Source organism: Anabrus simplex, chromosome 8 (genome assembly GCF_040414725.1).
Source record: "Anabrus simplex isolate iqAnaSimp1 chromosome 8, ASM4041472v1, whole genome shotgun sequence".
NCBI classification, from domain to species: domain Eukaryota; kingdom Metazoa; phylum Arthropoda; class Insecta; order Orthoptera; family Tettigoniidae; genus Anabrus; species Anabrus simplex.
Window position 1 is genome coordinate 166,313,929 of NC_090272.1, and position 19,775 is coordinate 166,333,703.

The 19,775-nt window shown below is 40.0% G+C and overlaps 1 protein-coding gene across 1 annotated transcript in view; it reads right to left on the reverse strand.

Moving 5' to 3' along the window:
- The window catches only part of LOC136879245 (aldo-keto reductase family 1 member B1), an 81,970-nt gene that overhangs the window by 34,030 nt on the left and 28,165 nt on the right, over positions 1–19,775 (reverse strand). Inside the window, exons 4-6 of the mRNA XM_068229084.1 lie at positions 19,247–19,438; positions 14,231–14,437; positions 7,885–8,033 (exon numbers count right to left, since the gene is read on the reverse strand). Coding sequence (XP_068085185.1) covers positions 7,885–8,033; positions 14,231–14,437; positions 19,247–19,438 — 548 coding nt within the window. The remainder of the gene's footprint in view (positions 1–7,884; positions 8,034–14,230; positions 14,438–19,246; positions 19,439–19,775) is intronic.

A 19,775-nucleotide genomic window follows, 5' to 3' on the forward strand; every position in this document is an offset into this window, starting at 1 on the left:
TGTTGAATTCGATACATAGTTAACTCTGTATACTCTAGTACAAATTCTAGTATTTACAAAAAAGGCAATCTTGGAGATGAAAACATTTGATGTACGAACGTTGCATGACTTTGATTACTTCTATCAGCTTCTACAGTACGTTTCTTGCATCAATTGGCAGGCAGGTGCACCCAACTTATCTGCTCCCGTTCACTCATCACTTCCCGTTTCACAGCGCAGCGACAGCACGGGAATGTCCGCACTTCGCAGTTTAGGTCCGTGCGTAGAAGGTGTACTAAGTGTTGACCTGTCGCTTCAACTGTTCTCGAGTTGTGAAGTGTTACTACGGGGTATAATTCCCATAATGCCTTCACATGTGTACACGGTAGAGGAAAGGATATTTAAGTACGATAATTGTGAGAAAACAGAGTCTTGCAGGGAAGTCATTAGGCGATTTGTAACATAATTTCCGGTGTACGCCCTTCACATTGAGGCCGTGTGGAAACTCGTAAACAAATTGAAAGGAAATGGTCCTTTAGCCGATATGAAGCGAAGTGTTAAAAAACGTGTACTTAACGAGGAAAAAGTAAATTAAATCGCAGAAAGATTAGAACATATGCCTATGAAATCCCTACGACGACTTCGACAAAAATCCGGGGTTTCGAAGAGCTCAGCATGGCGGGCTACGAAAATGTTAAAATTAAAAATAAAGCGTATGCAAGAAACCCTCACAAGTTGGACGAACTGAAAGAACATATCCGGAGAGCAAAAGCCTCAATTACGGAAGACGAAGTTTCACGTGTGAATTGGTGCTTCCTAAGACGGTGCCAGAAATGTGTGGATGCAGGAAGAGAACATTTCCAACATCTCCTGTCATAAGGAATGAGCTTACTTATTTTCTTAATTCTTAATTTTAATTGTTATCTCATGTCATATACGGATAAAGTGAGCGAAGTGCTGTCCTTGTTGCTATGCCGCAGAGCGGGGAGTGATGAGTCAACGGGAGGCAGATAAGCTGGGCCTCGGCCAACTCGAAGTTCCGGCCTGCTACACCAAGACCGACTCCAATCCTCAGACCTTAATGCTACTCTCGATCGTTCAAAGATGGCGAATCGAGTAGCCGGAATTGTTGGAAATGTGGGTTTGTTTTGGTTTGTTGTTATCGTATGTAGTCGGTGTAATTTTATGAAAGTTGACGATAAATGTTAGTTTCTTTGTAGAATATAAGTGTGCGAGTGTATTTATATGAGTCAGTGGATACACAGGATCTGTAATTATACGCAGTAATATGAGAATGTGCTTGTTTTGATCGTGTTTTTACCTATTAAAGAACATGAGTGCACTAGGTGGACCAGTTTTTAGTCTAACTATGGCAATGCCTCTCATACAACTATTCTTAAGTTTCCTACGGAATAAAACATTAGAAGAGAAATCGATTAGGAATACACATCGTGATTATTTTAAAGTCCATGGCAAAACCGTAGCGTGCATACATCATTTTCAGAATAAGTCTGAGGTTAGGGAAGCCAGTTTTTTACTTCTAAACTATTCATGTTCCTCGAAAAATATTAACTTAGATAGAATATAATTGATATTATGTTATTCCGTCAGTGTCTCTTTTCAAAGTGTCTAGTGATTTAGATGCAAGTGTATTTTACAATAATCTGTGCTCTGCCTGCGGAAATGTTTGGCTGGATCTTGGAGTATAACAAAACTTATAAGTGTGACAGATGGAGCAATCTGTATACTGTTACTAAAAAGAAATAGTGACTTGGAGGGATTATCTGGGTTTGTAACGTAGGATTTTACCTACCAACACCTTCCGATTCATACTGTGGCTATCTCTTATCAAGCAGACTGCGCCGAACTGAAGCTCGTCTATGTGGTTAAATATCAATGTTTAGTCAATGGAGTTTTTGCACTCATGTTCTTTAATTGGTAAAAACCTATTGTATCTTTAGTGTCTGAACGTTTCATTACTAAGGTTACCATCATTGTGTGAAGCGTTGTTATGCCATATGTCAACATTATATTAACATTACCAGGGCCGTTCATTGGGTTAATATAATCATATCGGGTGTACTTGATCTGAGTGACTCAGACGGTTAAGGCGCCGGCCTTCTGATCCCAAGTTGGTAGATTCGATCTTGGTTCAATCCGGTGCTATCTGAAGGTGCTCAAATACGTCAGCCTTGTGTCGGTAGATTTACTGGTACGTAAAGGAACTACTGCAGGACTAAATTTCGGCATTTCGAAGTTTCCGAAACCCGTAAAAAATCTAGTTAGTGGGACATAAAGCCAATAGCATTATTATTTCGGGCGTACTTCCCATTCATTGGGTGGTGAATTTAAGAAATTGTCCACCACTTCAAAACTAAGGCAACAAGTTATGTTTTTTTCACCGTTCTCATGAGAGTGAATAAATCGAGGAATTTCGCACCTGAATTTATTTTGAAACATTCAGAATGGTGTTAGAAATATCATTTTAACAGTTTTATCATGTATTTTTATCTATCCAGCGAAGTGAAATCTAAGAGAAAACGTTATTTGACGAATTGAAATGTCTAAGTAATCAGCTTGTTGGTCTCTTTTCTAGTAGAATTAATATGTGATTCTAGTTGATTACATGTGGTGCGTACTCGTTAGCGAAGTGTTTTCATACGTGAAAAAGTGATTTTCGCTATGATGTTGCATTTATCATGTTAAATTACCGCCCTTGGTGTAATATGTACGTGATATTTTCGTGTTAGCCAATACCAGCAATCCGGCTACTTCGGCCACCATGTTTTTTTTATATTACGGTCTGAGGATTAGAGTCGGTCTTGGCTACACATGCCAGTTTCATAGTGATGGCGTCAGCCGTCTAGTGCATTGGTATGGAGGTACCAGTCATGTTTCCGTGGTGGTTTGGTAGCACGTTGTTGTTATTTCAACGTTATTACAGGTGTTAATTCGCATTTACAACTGATAATTGTATGAAAACGCATCAGTAAAAGATGTATTTTCAGCAATAGTATGTGTTAAATACCATAGCATTGTAATTTCAGCAGTCTGGTGTTAGGAAGTATTGCTAGGTTATGTGATAGGTTAGGTGAACTCACTGAGCTATTATGAATTGTCTAAAGTACTCTAAATGTTATTATTTAATTATGATTAATATTGTGTCCGCCTCTGTGGTGTAGTGGTTAGCGTGATTAGCTGCCACCCCCGGAGGCCCGGGTTCGATTCCCGGTTCTGCCACGAAATTTGAAAAGTGGTATGAGGGCTGGAACGGGGTCCACTCAGCCTCGGGAGGTCAACTGAGTAAGTGAGTAGAGGTGGGTTCGATTCCCACCTCACCCATCCTCGAAGTGGTTTTCTGTGGTTTCCCACTTCTCCTCCAGGCGAATGCCGGGATGGTACCTAACATAAGGCCACGGCCGCTTCCTTCCCTCTTCCTTGCCTATCCCTTCCAATCTTCCCATCCCTCCACAAGGCCCCTGTTCAGCAGAGCAGGTGAGGCCGCCTGGGCGAGGTACTGGTCATTCTCCCCAGTTGTATCCCCGACCAAGAGTCTGAAGCTCCAGGACACTGCCCTTGAGGCGGTAGAGGTGGGATCCCTCGCTGTGTCCGAGGGAAAAGCCGACCCTGGAGAGTAAACAGATGATGATGATGATGATTAATATTATAATGTGTAGTGTATGCTCCTTTCCTTCAAAATGGGGCGAACGTGTAGTGTGCCTAGATGTAAATCCAATTACCGTTCAAATAAGGAGGTGGCTATCTCAACATTTGCGTTTCTTAGCGATAAAGACAAGCGAGCTAAATGGATGCATGCTATACACAGAGCTAATTTCGAACCCAGTGAATATGCCTGTGTCTGTATTAAACATTTTTCCAAAAATCACATAATTCGAGTTGACACTGCAAAACTGTGCCTAGGGTAGAGTCAAAATCAACTGACGATGCTGTGACAACCATATTTCCTGGGTAGCCGTCATATATGTCTCAACCAGCACTTGCCAAACGAAAATTGCCAGAAGAAAGGAGAGAGGATATTTAGCAAAATGACGAACTAACCTTCAAGAATATGTGCTCAAATAAGTGTAATATAATGGCATTTTGGAGACAGCAACAGTTTGCCTAGTGACCATTATACTATTTTTCAAATTCTTGTGGAGAGCTACACGTTAACTGAGACCTTGATACCTGATTCAAAGATGCAATTTTAAACGGTAGAAATCGTAGGAATGTTTCTTTCAATGTTTTGATAATGAAAGTTGAAGAACCTGGTAATTTCTGTGACAAGTGTGGGTGTGTGTAGTACAGTTAATGAGTGTTGTGACCAATATCTATCATGAAAATGAAAACCTACAACCTGTTTTCCAGTCATTGACCAGGTCAGGGATGGAATGAATGAAGCAGATATAGGCTATTAGTACGATGGGGTCGCCACTCCCAAAGTGATTTATTAATGACTGATAGATGCTATGACATGAGAATGGAGAGTGTTGATGGAATGAAAGATGACAGGGAAAACCGGAGTACCCGGAGAAAAACCTGTCCCGCCTCCCCTTTGTACAGCAAAAATCTCACATGGAGTGACCGGGATTTGAGCCACGGTATCCAGCGGTGACAGGCCGACGCGCTGCCGTCTGAGCCACGGAGGCTCACCAATATCTATCATAGCATTGCAAATATTTATTCTGTTATTCATAAATAATTAATACCACTATGTGCTCAAATAAGTGTAATATAATTACATTTTAGAGACAGGAATAGTTTGCCTAGTGATCGTCATACTACTTTTAAAACTGTGGAAAGCTACACATTAACTCAGACCTTGATATCTGATTCAAAGATGCATTTTTAAACAGTGGAATTCGTAGGGGTGTTTCTTTCAATGTTTTGATAATGGAAGTTGAAAAACCCGTGACAAGTGTGGGTATGTGCTGCTGAGTTAATGATTGTTGTGACCAAGATCTGTGATATTTTGGGAAATACTTTTTTAACAGTTATTCATAAATAATTAACAAAATCATATGCTCAAATAAGCATAAAAGAATGACATTGTTTTGAGAGAAAACAATTCGACTAGTCACCATCAGCGTACAGTCCAGGCCAGTAGCCTTCAGTCAAACATTTTACGACATGTAATATAAGTTACTACCTTGAGTGAATATATTTGTGTATTCGTATGTGTTGTTTAGATAGTGTTTCTTCGGTGTTATCTGTTTATAGGCGTATTATTGCATTTCCTTTGCCACGTTGTGAGAACAAGTATCGTATCAGCAATATAGGAATAGCACGCGACGACGGAGACTGAGCACTATACGCATGACGTCACAACTATTGGTAGCAGGCGTCTATATGTCAAGATGACCGTGGCTGGGCGCGCCTGCCGGCCAACCGATGAGAGAAATTCACAATGTTTGTGGGTTTTTTTTTTTTTTTTTTGCTATGGGCTTTACGTCGCACCGACACAGAAAGGTCTTATGGCGACGATGGGATAGGAAAGGCCTAGGAGTTGGAAGGAAGCGGCCGTGGCCTTAATTAAGGTACAGCCCCAGCATTTGCCTGGTGTGAAAATGGGAAACCACGGAAAACCATTTTCAGGGCTGCCGATAGTGGGATTCGAACCTACTATCTCCCGGATGCAAGCTCACAGCCGCGCGCCTCTACGCGCACGGCCAACTCGCCCGGTATTCACAATGTTAAGCACCGCTGTGATCAGATAGCTGACATAGGGTGTGAGATCACGGCCAGAATTATGCATCCATGCCTCATCCGCCGATATCATTACGAAGTTCAAGTAACATACTTCCAAGTATGTATACCGTATGTGACATGTTTGCCGTTGGCACACTTTCGGGAAATAATAAATGGTTGCAATGATTTACGAATCAACCCTCTTATATAGAGTATTTTTTTCTAAAAACATTTTTAAAGGGTGCTCTCAATTTAATCTCGATAAAACATCACCACCGTACTTATTAAAATGCAACGACCTGATGAAGTACAAAGAAGCACTTGTAGAGCCTCTTATAATCGCTGCTATCTCCACGCTCTCTCCTTAGTTGTGGCGTTGGTCAACAGATGATGTACTTTTAGGAAGCATGAATCTACATAATCCATAGATTTGAAAAGTTTTACAGAAGGCCAGTCAACTTGATAAATATAAGGTATGTAACAGCGCTTAAATGTAAATGTATTATTATGTGTCATGATCACGTCCGTTTATGAGAAACCTCATTCACACTTGGTGGTCGAAATAGGGATGTTGCCCATCGTGTTAAAAAGGGGCGTTAGAAACGATGGAGATTTCTCCGTAAATTACTTTCAAAACCTCTTTTGTCCCTCAGGAAGCTCTCAGGATCTCTTAGGATACATATTTCCCCTTATTATGAGAAGCTATCATGGCTGAAAATCGATAAGCTAAGAAATCTACATACTGCGTCACTAATGTTTCGACTTCTGAACGAATCTACACCTGAATATCTATCCTCACATTTTAACTTCCTCTCATCTATCCATGGACATAATACCAGATCGACTTCTACCCTTATGGCACCGGTTAATCACTCATCTGTATACAGACGTTCATTCCGGGTGTCTTTGGCAATGCTACGGAACACTCTCCCTGTCAGAATGCGTAATAGCACTTCAATAGTCCGGCTCCATGGCTAAATGGTTAGCGTGCTGGTCTTTGGTCACAGGGGTCCCGGGTTCGATTCCCGGGAGGGTCGGGAATTTTAACCGCCATTGGTTAAACTGGCACTGGGGCTGGGTGTATGTGTCGTCTTCATCATCATTTCATCCTAATCACGACGCGGAGGTCACCTACGGGTGTCAAATCGAAAGACCTGCACCTGGCGAGCCGAACATGTCCTCTAACACTCTCGGCACTAAAAGCCATACGCCATTTCATTTCATTTCATTTCATTTCATTTCAGCACTTCAATAGCCTCATTTAAACGGTCTTGTCGAGATTTCCTCTTAAATACGTGATCAGCTTGTATGAATGTTAAAGTGAATGAGTGCAAGTGCGATTTAGAGCTATTGTTAGGTAATGGAGATACAGAATATTAATTATTAACAAAATAACTATTATAATACTATTTTATTCCATTAATTTAGGTAGTTTCTAGAGATTGTATACAGTGTTACTTTTCAAATTATGTGACTATGTACTGTACGTTGTGGTTAAGTGTAAGAGAGGGCCGTTAGTCCCAACTTCGCCGCATACAAATGGAATAAATAAATAAATAAATAAATAAATAAATAAATAAATAAATAAATAAATAAATAAATAAATAATGTTATTATAAGTTTCACATTTCTGTTTTCCCGTAAGTCAGATCAGGAATTTCTGGCTAAGTCGCACAATGAAACCTCATATGAAGTTAACCGTTGGTTGATGCTCCATGCCCTTTTATAGGCACTTTTTATTCATTTCGACTTTCCCCAACTGGAGATTGCCCCTGAGGACAAGGTATACAAAAAGACAAGATGAATATTAAAAGTAATTGTGAGTTGGTTAGCACAGGATCGATATGATTCGCCTTATTTTCCTCGCTCCTTTTTTTAATAGGTACGTCTCTAAACATTGACGGTGTTTCTGCTTCGAAGGCATCGGTATAGTAAGGATCATTAATTTTTCATCCTTTCAAAATTGTGAAAATGTATGTTTTCCTTCTATGAAGTTTCCAAATGTTTGAAGGGTTCGCGTAACCTGCGACCCCCTTGAACAAAGCACACACACACACACACACACACACACACACACACACACACACACACACACACACACACACACACACACACACACACACACACACATTGACAGCATATCTGTTGTAATCTACTAACATCTACAAGTTGCGACTGTAGTACAAAGATGACCCAATATATCAGACGGGTACCTACCAGTTACAATGAATGTATCTGTAGTTGCGATCCATACCATCCAGTTTTGCCATATCAGAAGAATGTATATTGAAATCGAAAATCTCAAAATTCTCTTTGCTAAGTGGCTTTATGACCGACCTGACAAGCACGATGTTTCCCTGTTGTATCTGTAAATGGAGTGGTTTTTAATTATTGAGGGCATACACATATTTAAAAAATTCTTTATAGTAGAAATAATTACTGTACTACTCGGCCTGGTGACATCAAAAGCACTTTGTCATTCGGTACTCCATGTCGTGCGATGTAACAAGTAGCCCAGTCCAGTAGGGTGATTTCTCTGTCATTTTGCTGAAGTAAAATGGAGTGTCGAAATTGACATGCATACAGGCAAAATACCTGCAACATAGTAACTGAGACTATATAGTTGTTATTATTATTATTATTATTATTATTATTATTATTATTATTATTATTATTATTATTATTATTATTATTATTATTTCTTCAATTTGAAAATGACGCTGAAAAATAGGGCAACCAGAAACTGTCCGATCATTTGCGTGTTCGTTGATTTCAAGAAGGCATACGATTCAGTCGACCGACAGTTTCTTTGATATCTTAGAACAGAGGTGCTCAAGCAGGGCACTGCGTCCCGCGGGCGCCCAGCACTGGAAGCGGGCGAGCAGGCAGGCGATGAGCGTATGCTATTCAGCCACAGTGACGTTGTGGTTACGTCACAGGCCATGAAGGTTGGGCGAAGTTCTCCCAGTCACTCTCGATCACTGTGGCGATACTCGAGTTTGAAATGGAGGCAGAAAAAGATTAAAGAAAGAGGGCAGAAATCCACGTCATTTTCAATTTACGTTGTAAGAAATAAGCTATTTATGTTCATTGTACTTTATATATTTTGATCGGATACAATAAAGAGTTAGGCCTGCAGCCTCAAATATTTTTATATTGTACGTAATAAATGACAATTTTTACTATTACATTTTTAGAGGTGCTTTATAATCATTTCTAATATACACACAATTTTGCTTTACATCGCACCGACACCCACAGGGCAACGATGGGATAGAAAATAGCTAGGAGTAGGAAGCAAGCGGCCATGGCCGTAATAAAGGTACAGGTTCTTAGTGTGAAAATAGGAAAACAGGGAAAATCATCTTCAGGGCTACCGACAGTGGAGTTCGAACCCACTATCTACCGAATACAAGCTCACAGCTGCGCGACCCCAATCGCATGGCCAAGTCGGTCCGTATTACTAATATAATAGGGTGTTAAGGTGGTCATAACTGTGGCTTGTGGTTATTTGGGTTTAAATTATCTGATAAACTCATCAACAACGCTTACTGGGAATAACATCAGTTAGGTTATTTATTTGAAGTCATACTATGCTGGTAAACACATTTACATTGTTGATGTAATTTAATCTTGGATAGTTAATATCTATTTCCTCATTCGCGATGAAACTTCCTCGATGTTTAGAGGCTAGCTATTGTCATAGGACGCCTGTTAAGTGCTAAGTACTATTGTCAGAAATTCAGTGAACAGGGAAAGTTACTCAACACTACAAAACTGCAAAATAATGCAGTAAACTTGTTGAATTATGTAATTATATTACTTTTTATTAAAGAATAGCAGGAATTTTACCTTTTTAACGAAAATATTGTCATTTCCATCCAAGGAATTGTAAATTGTAGCTTGAACGCTTAAACCCTGTGCCTTTGTAGATTGTAATACAAAAATTATAGCGTGTCAGTTTTCTTTGAGTGAATAACTACAAGAAAATAAAACTGACTGTTTATAACGAGTGCAGTATAAATTATACCGGAATATATTGAAAAAATCGATTTTCTTGCGATTATAGCGTTTTATTTTAAATACTGTGCCCAAATCAACATTTCGCTGAGTAGTGGAGGAGAGCCTCGTAATCAATATCGAATGTCACTGCAAAGTGTGTCCGCTCTCTCGCTTTACTGTGACATATTATGCTTTCTACGTAAACTGCCCGCATTTATGTCAGGGCAGCCTGGCCGCACTGGGCTAGCCTCAACGGGCGCCCAGTTGAGCACCTCTGTTTCAGGTCCTTCGGTGATGACTGTTGCTTTCTTAATGGAGTCTATCCATTTCATAGTCGGCCATCCTCCTCTAGATCCTCTCACCACTGTTTAATTAATTGTACCCGACAAACACAAAGACAATTCATAATTCAAATTAACGTGGTGACTGATACACTTGACTTATTTACAGGATATGCACATGTAACTGTTATTATTAATTGGTAATTACACATAATGAGCGGTTATGATACTTACAAGTTGATAAATACAGATGAGGTATTCATTATCATCGGTCATTTTACATAATTTTCAAAATGGGTTGGTTTGTTTAAGAAATAGTTTATCGAAACTGGGGAATTGTAATAGTCTAATTGATGGTATAATTACAACAGTGATAGACATTTGAACTTAGAAATATTAAATGAAAATTTTTAAGTACTGTATGTGGAAGCATGGTCACAATTAACATAAAATATCTGAGCAAAAACTCTCAAACCAAATGCTGAATATCAAGTATAAAATTTAACGGGTGTCTGGGACATAGACATGAATACGCTTAAACTTCAAGGAAAAAACAGTAATTGATGGTATGCCATAATCATCATTTCAAAATATCTTCAATTGATTATAATAAATGTAAGCCTTATTAAAATACGACAAGCTCTCACGGTACTTCAAATTATACCGGTCATCATTTCCCTTACCCTTTAGTTGAAATGTGCTTAGCTTTGTATATGCACCTTTGATACCCATCATCGCCGGAAATGAAAGATTTTCTAGCATACTCCCTAAGGGACACTATTTCATTTAGTACGCAAACAATTTCTTAGTGTACAAATAGTGTACTCGCTATGGTGTTCATAAGCGCATTGTTGTGTTTGAAACGAATCAGGTGTGAACATCTGGGAAGAGACGGTGATTGTTCGTAAAATGTACTGTAGTAAGGACCACGATATATAGAATAGAATAGAATAGAATAGAATAGAATAGAATAGAATAGAATAGAATAGAATAGAATAGAACACTCCCCTCCCCTAGTCTCGGATCTCTCGAAGCTGGGGAGGGAGTAATCATTTATTGTACTCCAGTATGATTTGGAACATGCATATACAATATTAAACATTTATAATTAAATTTATTCAATATTTCATTCTATTTCTAGACTGTATTTTGTCTTTTTCTTTTCAGATTATTTGTTAATTTTTTCCTAGACATAAACCTTGTTATATAGTCTAGGACCTGCATGTATCTTACCCTCCCTAAGTTGTCTGAGTGCTTCAATTGTCTAACCTTTTGAATGAATTGAATAACTGGAATAAAGCCTGAGTGTCTATAGTTAATTCACATGTATTTTAATAGTTAACTTAAGAAAAAATGAATAGCGACCCTACAATACAACAATTTATCTATTGCTACATTTAATACTCTTTACACCTATACGTAATTATACATCTTGTCCTTCCTTATTTCATCCTCTTTTAATTTCTTTTCCGCATTCCTCTTATGATATTACAAAGTTTTGTTGTTTTTCCTGGTACATTCCATTCTCTGTCTATTAATTTAGCAATGGTGTAAAATTCATATTTATTATCGATTTTACTGATATCCTTTCCATCTATATATTTCTCTCTTACCTATCTTGTTTCTTTACAGTCTTTTAAGTGGGCAACTTCCATGTCCTTACTGCATAAAATGCAGAAATTTTCCTAATTTTTTGTCTTAGAACTTTATTCTTGTATAATCCAGTCAGCCAACAAATTATCCCTCTAATTTCCCTTTTTGTTTACCTATCAGTCTTTACTGTCATATTTTACAAAATTCAACCATTGTTCTCTTGCTGTTACGGTCTGACATTATTGTTTGTCTTTCGATGTCTTTAACTCTTTGGAACACCGTTTTACCATGATATTTATACACAAAAGTTTACATTACCCAGTTCCATTGGTAATGAATAATATTCGGCTATTATGTATAACACATTGATCTAATTCACTCTTGCATGATACTAATTTTGTGTTTTTAAATCGTCTTTAATGAAAGAAAAGATAACGCATTATTTCGAGAATTTTTTATTCTCGAAATATATTATTCACTCGTTTTTTAGCCGCTTATTTGAAAACGAGCAGACATGCAGACACACTGCCAGGGGCGTAACGTTAGGACGTGTACAGACTGGAATTCAGGCGGGCCCAGGCCTTTAAGGGGCCCCAAACACTCGCAAAATAATAAAATGAAAATAAAATAAAGCTTAATGTCTCTCTGCACGGGAATGATCAGGGTGGTTCTGTAGAACTAGTCGAAAGAGTTTCCTTTTTTACAATTTGTACGTAGAGGAATTGCCACTTGGTTGCATCTAGCAGCAGTTTATTGTGTTGAGTGTTACACAGCACAGCTGTAAAAAATACTTGCCCTTGCCGTCTTTCGCAACACCGCGACACGGTCCTCACGAAAGACCTGCATCAAATTATCAAAAAAGAATTACAGCAATGAAAATTGACAACAAAATGTAGTATTTTAGTTAGAAACGGATACTTTGTTGATGTGTAGCACATCAGAGATCGTATTATGCACAACGTTTGTTGAACATTTAACTTTTATTGTTCGACAACATTGTAAAATGCCAATAAGAAGTTGGTGTAGTAACCAACAGTCAACTCAGTTTCGAACAAGCTCCCTGCCCGAAGTTACTATTAGACTAGACTTGTCAGCTGTGTAGTTTGATATTTTTCTGACCTTTTTTTAACAGTTTAGATTTAACTTTGATCGTACATTTTTTGTGCTGTAATCGAATAAATTATTGTAACTAGGGTAGTCAAACCTATTAACACCGAGCTCGATAACTGCAGTGGCTTAAGTGCGAGAACTTTTTTCATGGTTCGATGACTCGCTCAGAACAGCCGCTCTTTAAAATCTGGCGATAATTATTCACCAAAAGACCTGTGTTAATAATAATAATAATAATAATAATAATAATAATAATAATAATAATAATAATAATAATAATAATAACAAGAATGCGAGATAATTTATATAATTTATATTAAACAAATGAACAAAAAAGGCCAAAAACGAAGGGATTGCAAAAAAATGGTGGTCAAGGAAGCCGAGTTCAGAATGAATGAATTTGGTTAAGAAAAACAATAGACGGCAAGACTTGAGCCGGAACTCTGTGTTGGGTGGATGGACTAAAATAGAGTGATGGTGGTGATGATTATTGATTTAAAAGGATTTACAATTGGGCAAATATCCTCTATTAACGCTAATCAGAGCAAAAACGGAAAAGGGCTACGCTTTCGAAGAATGAAGGTATCGGCAAGAGATAAGGAAGGCCACGAATGGCGTGAAAACGAAGGACTCCCTAGACCTCGCAAACCTAATACTGTCGAGGTCGGAAAAGAACAAGAGTTGACCAAAGGGGGTGGGATAGGAAAGATGAACGCAAGGAGCCTGTCACAAGTAAGTGAAAGCAATGTCAGATTCAGCTAAGCGGAACCGTGGTCCCCAACCCAAGTGGAGGTCCCCAGGTATCCCTCTTATTCGTCTCTTACGACAGCCAGGGAATACTGCGGATTTTATTCTGCCGCCCCTATCCACAGTGGGGTGTTCAACGTTGATGGAATTATCATCAGAAATCGAAGTTCATGAGTAGCTTACCTCTCGAACGGTAAAGATTGTTGAGACACAAATGATTGCGAATTGTAGTTTCTCAAACTTTCGTTTTGTACTGTTTTAGACAGAACGACTATTTCCGGATATATTTTGAAAGTCTATAATTGCGAATATATCCGTAATTATTCCCCGTGCGGTAAAATCACATGAAAAATGAAGATAGGAAATTATATTTTTGACAACTTATAGTTTTTCGATAAGGCTAATATGAGTGGAGAAATTGGTCATTTCCTGCATTGGTTCTCTTAGCACTGCCACGTCTCTGTATGATAGTCAAATAATATAATACTCTTATATAGTCTAGTCCGAGTGCATACTCTAGCTATTACTGAACATAAATACCGTATTTCAAGAAATTCTATTTAGCCGTTCTCCTGCTTCGTCGCCACAGACAGACAGACAGACAGACAGACAGACAGACAGACAGACAGACAGACAGACAGACAGACAGACAGACAGACAGACAGACAGACAGACAGACAGACAGACAGACAGACAGACAGACAGACATAGAAATGAACCTGTAGTACTTTTGACTTCTGTACATATAATTCGAAATAAAGATGAAATGTGTTTAAAAAAATATTAAGATTTACAGACAAATTTCCGTTTCTAATTTTACAGATTGCTACCTGGTATCGAAGAAGAATTTGAGCTGGCGATTTCTTGTACTTTCCAGCTATTTTAGCTAAAGTTGTATCTTCCAAGAGCCTCGGTTCATCACTTTTAGCCCACGGACGATCTCCTGAACCAAGTGAACTGAAGGCTGTTAGAGTTATGTTAAATGAATCACATAATTCTTTCATCTTCTTCTGATTCAGGTACGGATGGCACTCAACCTGCAAGGAAGGAAGGGTAAAACTGATGAACTGGAGGAAAGTCATTACAATAAAGCGGATGAACTGGAGACAAGTATTTTTTTTTTTTTTTTTTTTTTTACTATTTTGCCTTACGTCTCACCGACACAGATAGGTCTTATGGCGACGATGGGATAGGAAAGACCTAGGAATGGGAAGGAAACGGCCGTGGCCTTGATTAAGGTACAGACCCAGCATTTGCCTGGTGTGAAAATGGTAAACCACGGGAAACCATTTTCAGGGCTGCCGACAGTGGGGTTCGAACCTACTATCTCCCGATTACTGGATACTGGCCGCACTTAAGCGACTGCAGCTATCGAGCTCGGTGATAAGTAATTACAGGAATATCGAAAAACCTCTGTGGCGCTACACCCCAGATGGGCTTTGGCCTACCAAGTGACTGCTGCTCAGCCCGGCCTGCATATTACGAGCTGACGCGTATGGCAAACGTGGGGAATCTTTATCGTTCTGTACCTTCAGGTAACTCCTCAATTTTTCTCACGTACACTGAGTGGAACTCGAATTTGACGTGGCCGGAAAATCGAAACTAGGGCTCCCTAATAATAATAATAATAATAATAATAATAATAATAATAATAATAATAATAATAATAATAATAATAATAATAATAATAATAATACACTGACTGACAGAGCAAATGCAACACCAAGAAGGAGTGGTCAGAACTTTATGCCAATTGCAGGGTAGACTGACGTCACTGAGGTATGCTCATGATGTGAAATGCGCCGCTGTGCTGCGCACGTAGCGAACGATAAATGGGACACGGCGTTGGCGAATGGCCCACTTCGTACCGTGATTTCTCAGCCGACAGTCATTGTAGAACGTGTTGTCGTGTGCCACAGGACACGTGTATAGCTAAGAATGCCAGGCCGCCGTCAACGGAGGCATTTCCAGCAGACAGACGACTTTACGAGGGGTATGGTGATCGGGCTGAGAAGGGCAGGTTGGTCGCTTCGTCAAATCGCAGCCGATACCCATAGGGATGTGTCCACGGTGCAGCGCCTGTGGCGAAGATAGTTGGCGCAGGGACATGTGGCACGTGCGAGGGGTCCAGGCGCAGCCCGAGTGACGTCAGCACGCGAGGATCGGCGCATCCGCCACCAAGCGGTGGCAGCCCCGCACGCCACGTCAACCGCCATTCTTCAGCATGTGCAAGACACCCTGGCTGTTCCAATATCGACCAGAACAATTTCCCGTCGATTGGTTGAAGGAGGCCTGCACTCCCGGCGCCCGCTCAGAAGACTACCATTGACTCCACAGCATAGACGTGCACGCCTGGCATGGTGCCGGGCTAGAGCGACTTGGATGAGGGAATGGCGGAACGTCGTGTTCTCCGATGAGTCACGCTTCTGTTCTGTCAGTGATAGTCACCGCAGACGAGTGTGGCGTCGGCGTGGAGAAAGGTCAAATCCGGCAGTAACTGTGGAGCGCCCTACCGCTAGACAACGCGGCATCATGGTTTGGGGCGCTATTGCGTATGATTCCACGTCACCTCTAGTGCGTATTCAAGGCACGTTAAATGCCCACCGCTACGTGCAGCATGTGCTGCGGCCGGTGGCACTCCCGTACCTTCAGGGGCTGCCCAATGCTCTGTTTCAGCAGGATAATGCCCGCCCACACACTGCTCGCATCTCCCAACAGGCTCTACGAGGTGTACAGATGCTTCCGTGGCCAGCGTACTCTCCGGACCTCTCACCAATCGAACACGTGTGGGATCTCATTGGACGCCGTTTGCAAACTCTGCCCCAGCCTCGTACGGACGACCAACTGTGGCAAATGGTTGACAGAGAATGGAGAATCATCCCTCAGGACACCATCCGCACTCTTATTGACTCTGTACCTCGACGTGTTTCTGCGTGCATCGCCGCTCGCGGTGGTCCTACATCCTACTGAGTCGATGCCGTGCGCGTTGTGTAACCTGCATATCGGTTTGAAATAAACATCTATTATTCGTCCGTGCCGTCTCTGTTTTTTCCCCAACTTTCATCCCTTTCGAACCACTCCTCTTTGGTGTTGCATTGTCACTGTCAGTCAGTGTAATATCGAGCGAGAGGCTGCGTGGGATGGGTCACATAGCTGTCAGCTTGGATTTGATTCCCACTCTTGGCAGCCCTAAAGATGGATTTCGGTGTTTCCCATTTTCACACCATGCTTTTAAGGCCACGGACGTTTCCTTCCCACTCCAAGCCCTATTATTATTATTATTATTATTATTATTATTATTATTATTATTATTATTATTATTAAGTGAGATTAATCTTCGTAGCGAGTTTTTACGATCTATGCCCTTCCTGACGTCAACCTCCTAAGAGGAGTTAATGAGGTGAAATGAATGTCGTGAATATATGACAGTAGGAAGGTAAAATAATACTCACAGCATCCCCTGCCTGTCGTAAGAGATGACGAAAAGGGGCCTCAGGAGATAATAACTTGGGATTGTGGGTTGGTGACCACAGGACCCTTAGCCGAGTCCTGGCCTTGCTTCTACTTACTTGTGCCAAGCTCTTCACTTTCATCTATCCTATCCTATCCTACCTCCCTTGGTCAACTCTTGTTCTTTTCCGACCCCGCCGGTATTCGGTTCCCGAGGCCAAGGGGGTCTTTCATTTTCACGCCCTTCGTGGCCCTTGTCTTTCTTTGGCCGATACCTTCATTTTTCGAAGTACCGGATCCCACACATATTTTCCCTCTAATTAATGTTAATATAGGTTGGCCGTCCAGTTGTGTTTCCTCTTAGAACAATAATCATCACCACCAACCACCAAAGGAATGAATACTAGTGAAAAATCCTTCCACATAGGGTTGGCCTCAGGAAGGGTATTCGGCCGTTAAGCAGGTCCTATTCCTCATGAGCTACACAGTTCGCACCCGCGACCCGACCACAGTGTGGGGAAAGTCATGGAAGAAGAAGGCAAGACAAGAAAGATAAAGGATTCAGGACTCTGGAAAATATTCCTTCGAAAAAGAAAAAAAATGACGCATTTATGCAGTAGGTGACTTGCTCAATCCAGGCTATGGCGAGAATCGGCTATTCTCAAGGATTAGCCTCCTCGTCATTTTCCGAACTCACTCTGCGCCATTGGCTTTTCAAGTCCTCTGACGTCTTTTCTACTACCTCGTCTTCACGGCTTGGTGATTTCAATGATACAGAGAGTCTACAAACATTCCAGTTATACGAGATATAAGATGGGTCCCATACATACAACTAGAGCTGAGATTTCTATAACCTAAAAATTCTGTGAGTTTGCATGCATTCATGACCTAAATATACCAACGTATATGGTATTATGAGCAAAATAAATGAAATATTCTCAAAAACTTGCTAAGAAGACTCTTCTTGTCACTATTACACATATTTTGTTGTGCTGAATAATACCTCCTTGTTACTGGCTACAGCGTACAGCACACCCAATAAAAACAGAATGAACTGAAATATGTTTACCGCAAAAACAAAGAAATTATAAATAGCATCATAGAAAACGAAAGAATTCTGAGGACCGCTTGTCCTCTGCAAATTAATGCTTTCTTAATTATGATAACAGAATCACTGACTGCTCATAATTACTAACTGGTAACAACGGAGTTGGAACCACTTAACTGGGAATATTTGTGGGGTGAAGGAGGGGCCGACCAGCAGTCATCTGGCCACATTATTAACATTGTTTTGACCGTTCTATTTTTATAATTACTGCTTGTAAGGAAGGGAAATCTGAAATAACCAAACGCAAACAAAATTACTTGGTATTATTGGCACAACGACTAAAACAATAGAAGGCCTCCTCGGAATAAAGACGTAACCAACAAATTTTTGAAAAGTGACATTTCAGGGGAAATAGGGTGTAGCATCACGCCTTTATGCTGTGGTGTCATCTTATGTCTTACAATTGAACTTGAGGCTGATCTACAGTCCGCAGAGCTGGGGCTGTACCTTAATTGAGGCCACGGCCGCTGTAGTCCTAAGCTTTTCCCATCCCATCGTCGCCATAAGACCTATGTGTCGGTGCGACGTAAAGCAACTTGTATAAAAAAAAAAAAAAAGTCAGCAGAACTTTGTCGTCTACGGAATAAGGATGGAACATCAGTCGAGGTGGCGGACAGTGCTTGTGTTGGTGTAATAAATAATTTAAATAAAGGCCTTAGACGAAATAACATCTAAATTTTGAAATATTTTTGTCATAATAGTTTATTGACATTTTTACTGTTATTGTTGTTATTATTACACATATTATCATTTGTGTTTCAAGTGCATGTACATAATTTCTCTTCTGTTAGATAAAAATGTAAGAAATACACCACACTGTCAGATTATTTTTTTGGGGGAAAATGATGACACATCCTTCACATAATTCACAATTTTGTTATTGTTAAAATATTACATTATAAAAATAAAATATGTTTTAATAGATAAACTAATTGTACACATGTATAATGCAATTGGTTCAAGTACGGTACGCCACGAATTTAGCCCCGAATCTTTTTTTTCTCTCCTGAAAAAATACTGATTTGTTGGTTACATCCTTATTCTGGGGAGGTCTTCAGTTATATGACCAGAAATTAGCTTTTATACCCTTTTTTGGCCAATGAATGATAAAATAGAGTAATCTATTCATTTACATGACCCATGAAAACCGTGTCATCATCTTTACAAAGGTTATAATTGGTTCAACTTACATTTGTGAAAGTAGATAAGAATAAAAATACAGCTTATCATAGTAATCATACACCTACATCGCAGTCCTAAAAGTAATAGACAGTCATCTCTAACTCACCTGGTTGGTCACCGGTTTGATCTCAGACACAGCGAGAACACGCAATACTTGTTCGGAGTTGAAGTTCGACAGTCCAATAGACTTCACAAGACCTTGTTTGACAGCTTTCTCCATTGCCTTCCACGTCTCCGTGTACTCTACTTCACTGTAAAGTGTCTGGCCATTTTTCATGGGACACGTGTTAGATCCTTCCTGCAATGCGATACAGTCAGTGATACACCTGCGATATCATAAAACTTCACCATTGGAAAGAATAAATTCTCTGTCATGTCAAAATCGGATGTTCTCTGGCTGTAAACGTACTTGTGTGTATACTGTAGAGTGACCATTAAAGAAATAAAAAATATTCACTCTATGCTAAGGCACAATCGCTTCCAAGGCGCACCATTCAAAATGAATATTCACGATGTACTTAGTTTATATATGGACTAGATGTAGTACCCGTCGTTGATGGGACAATCATGTAGATTGTGCTACTTGCCGCCAATATTCAGATATGCAGTAATCCCAGCTATCGGAGATGAGTGGC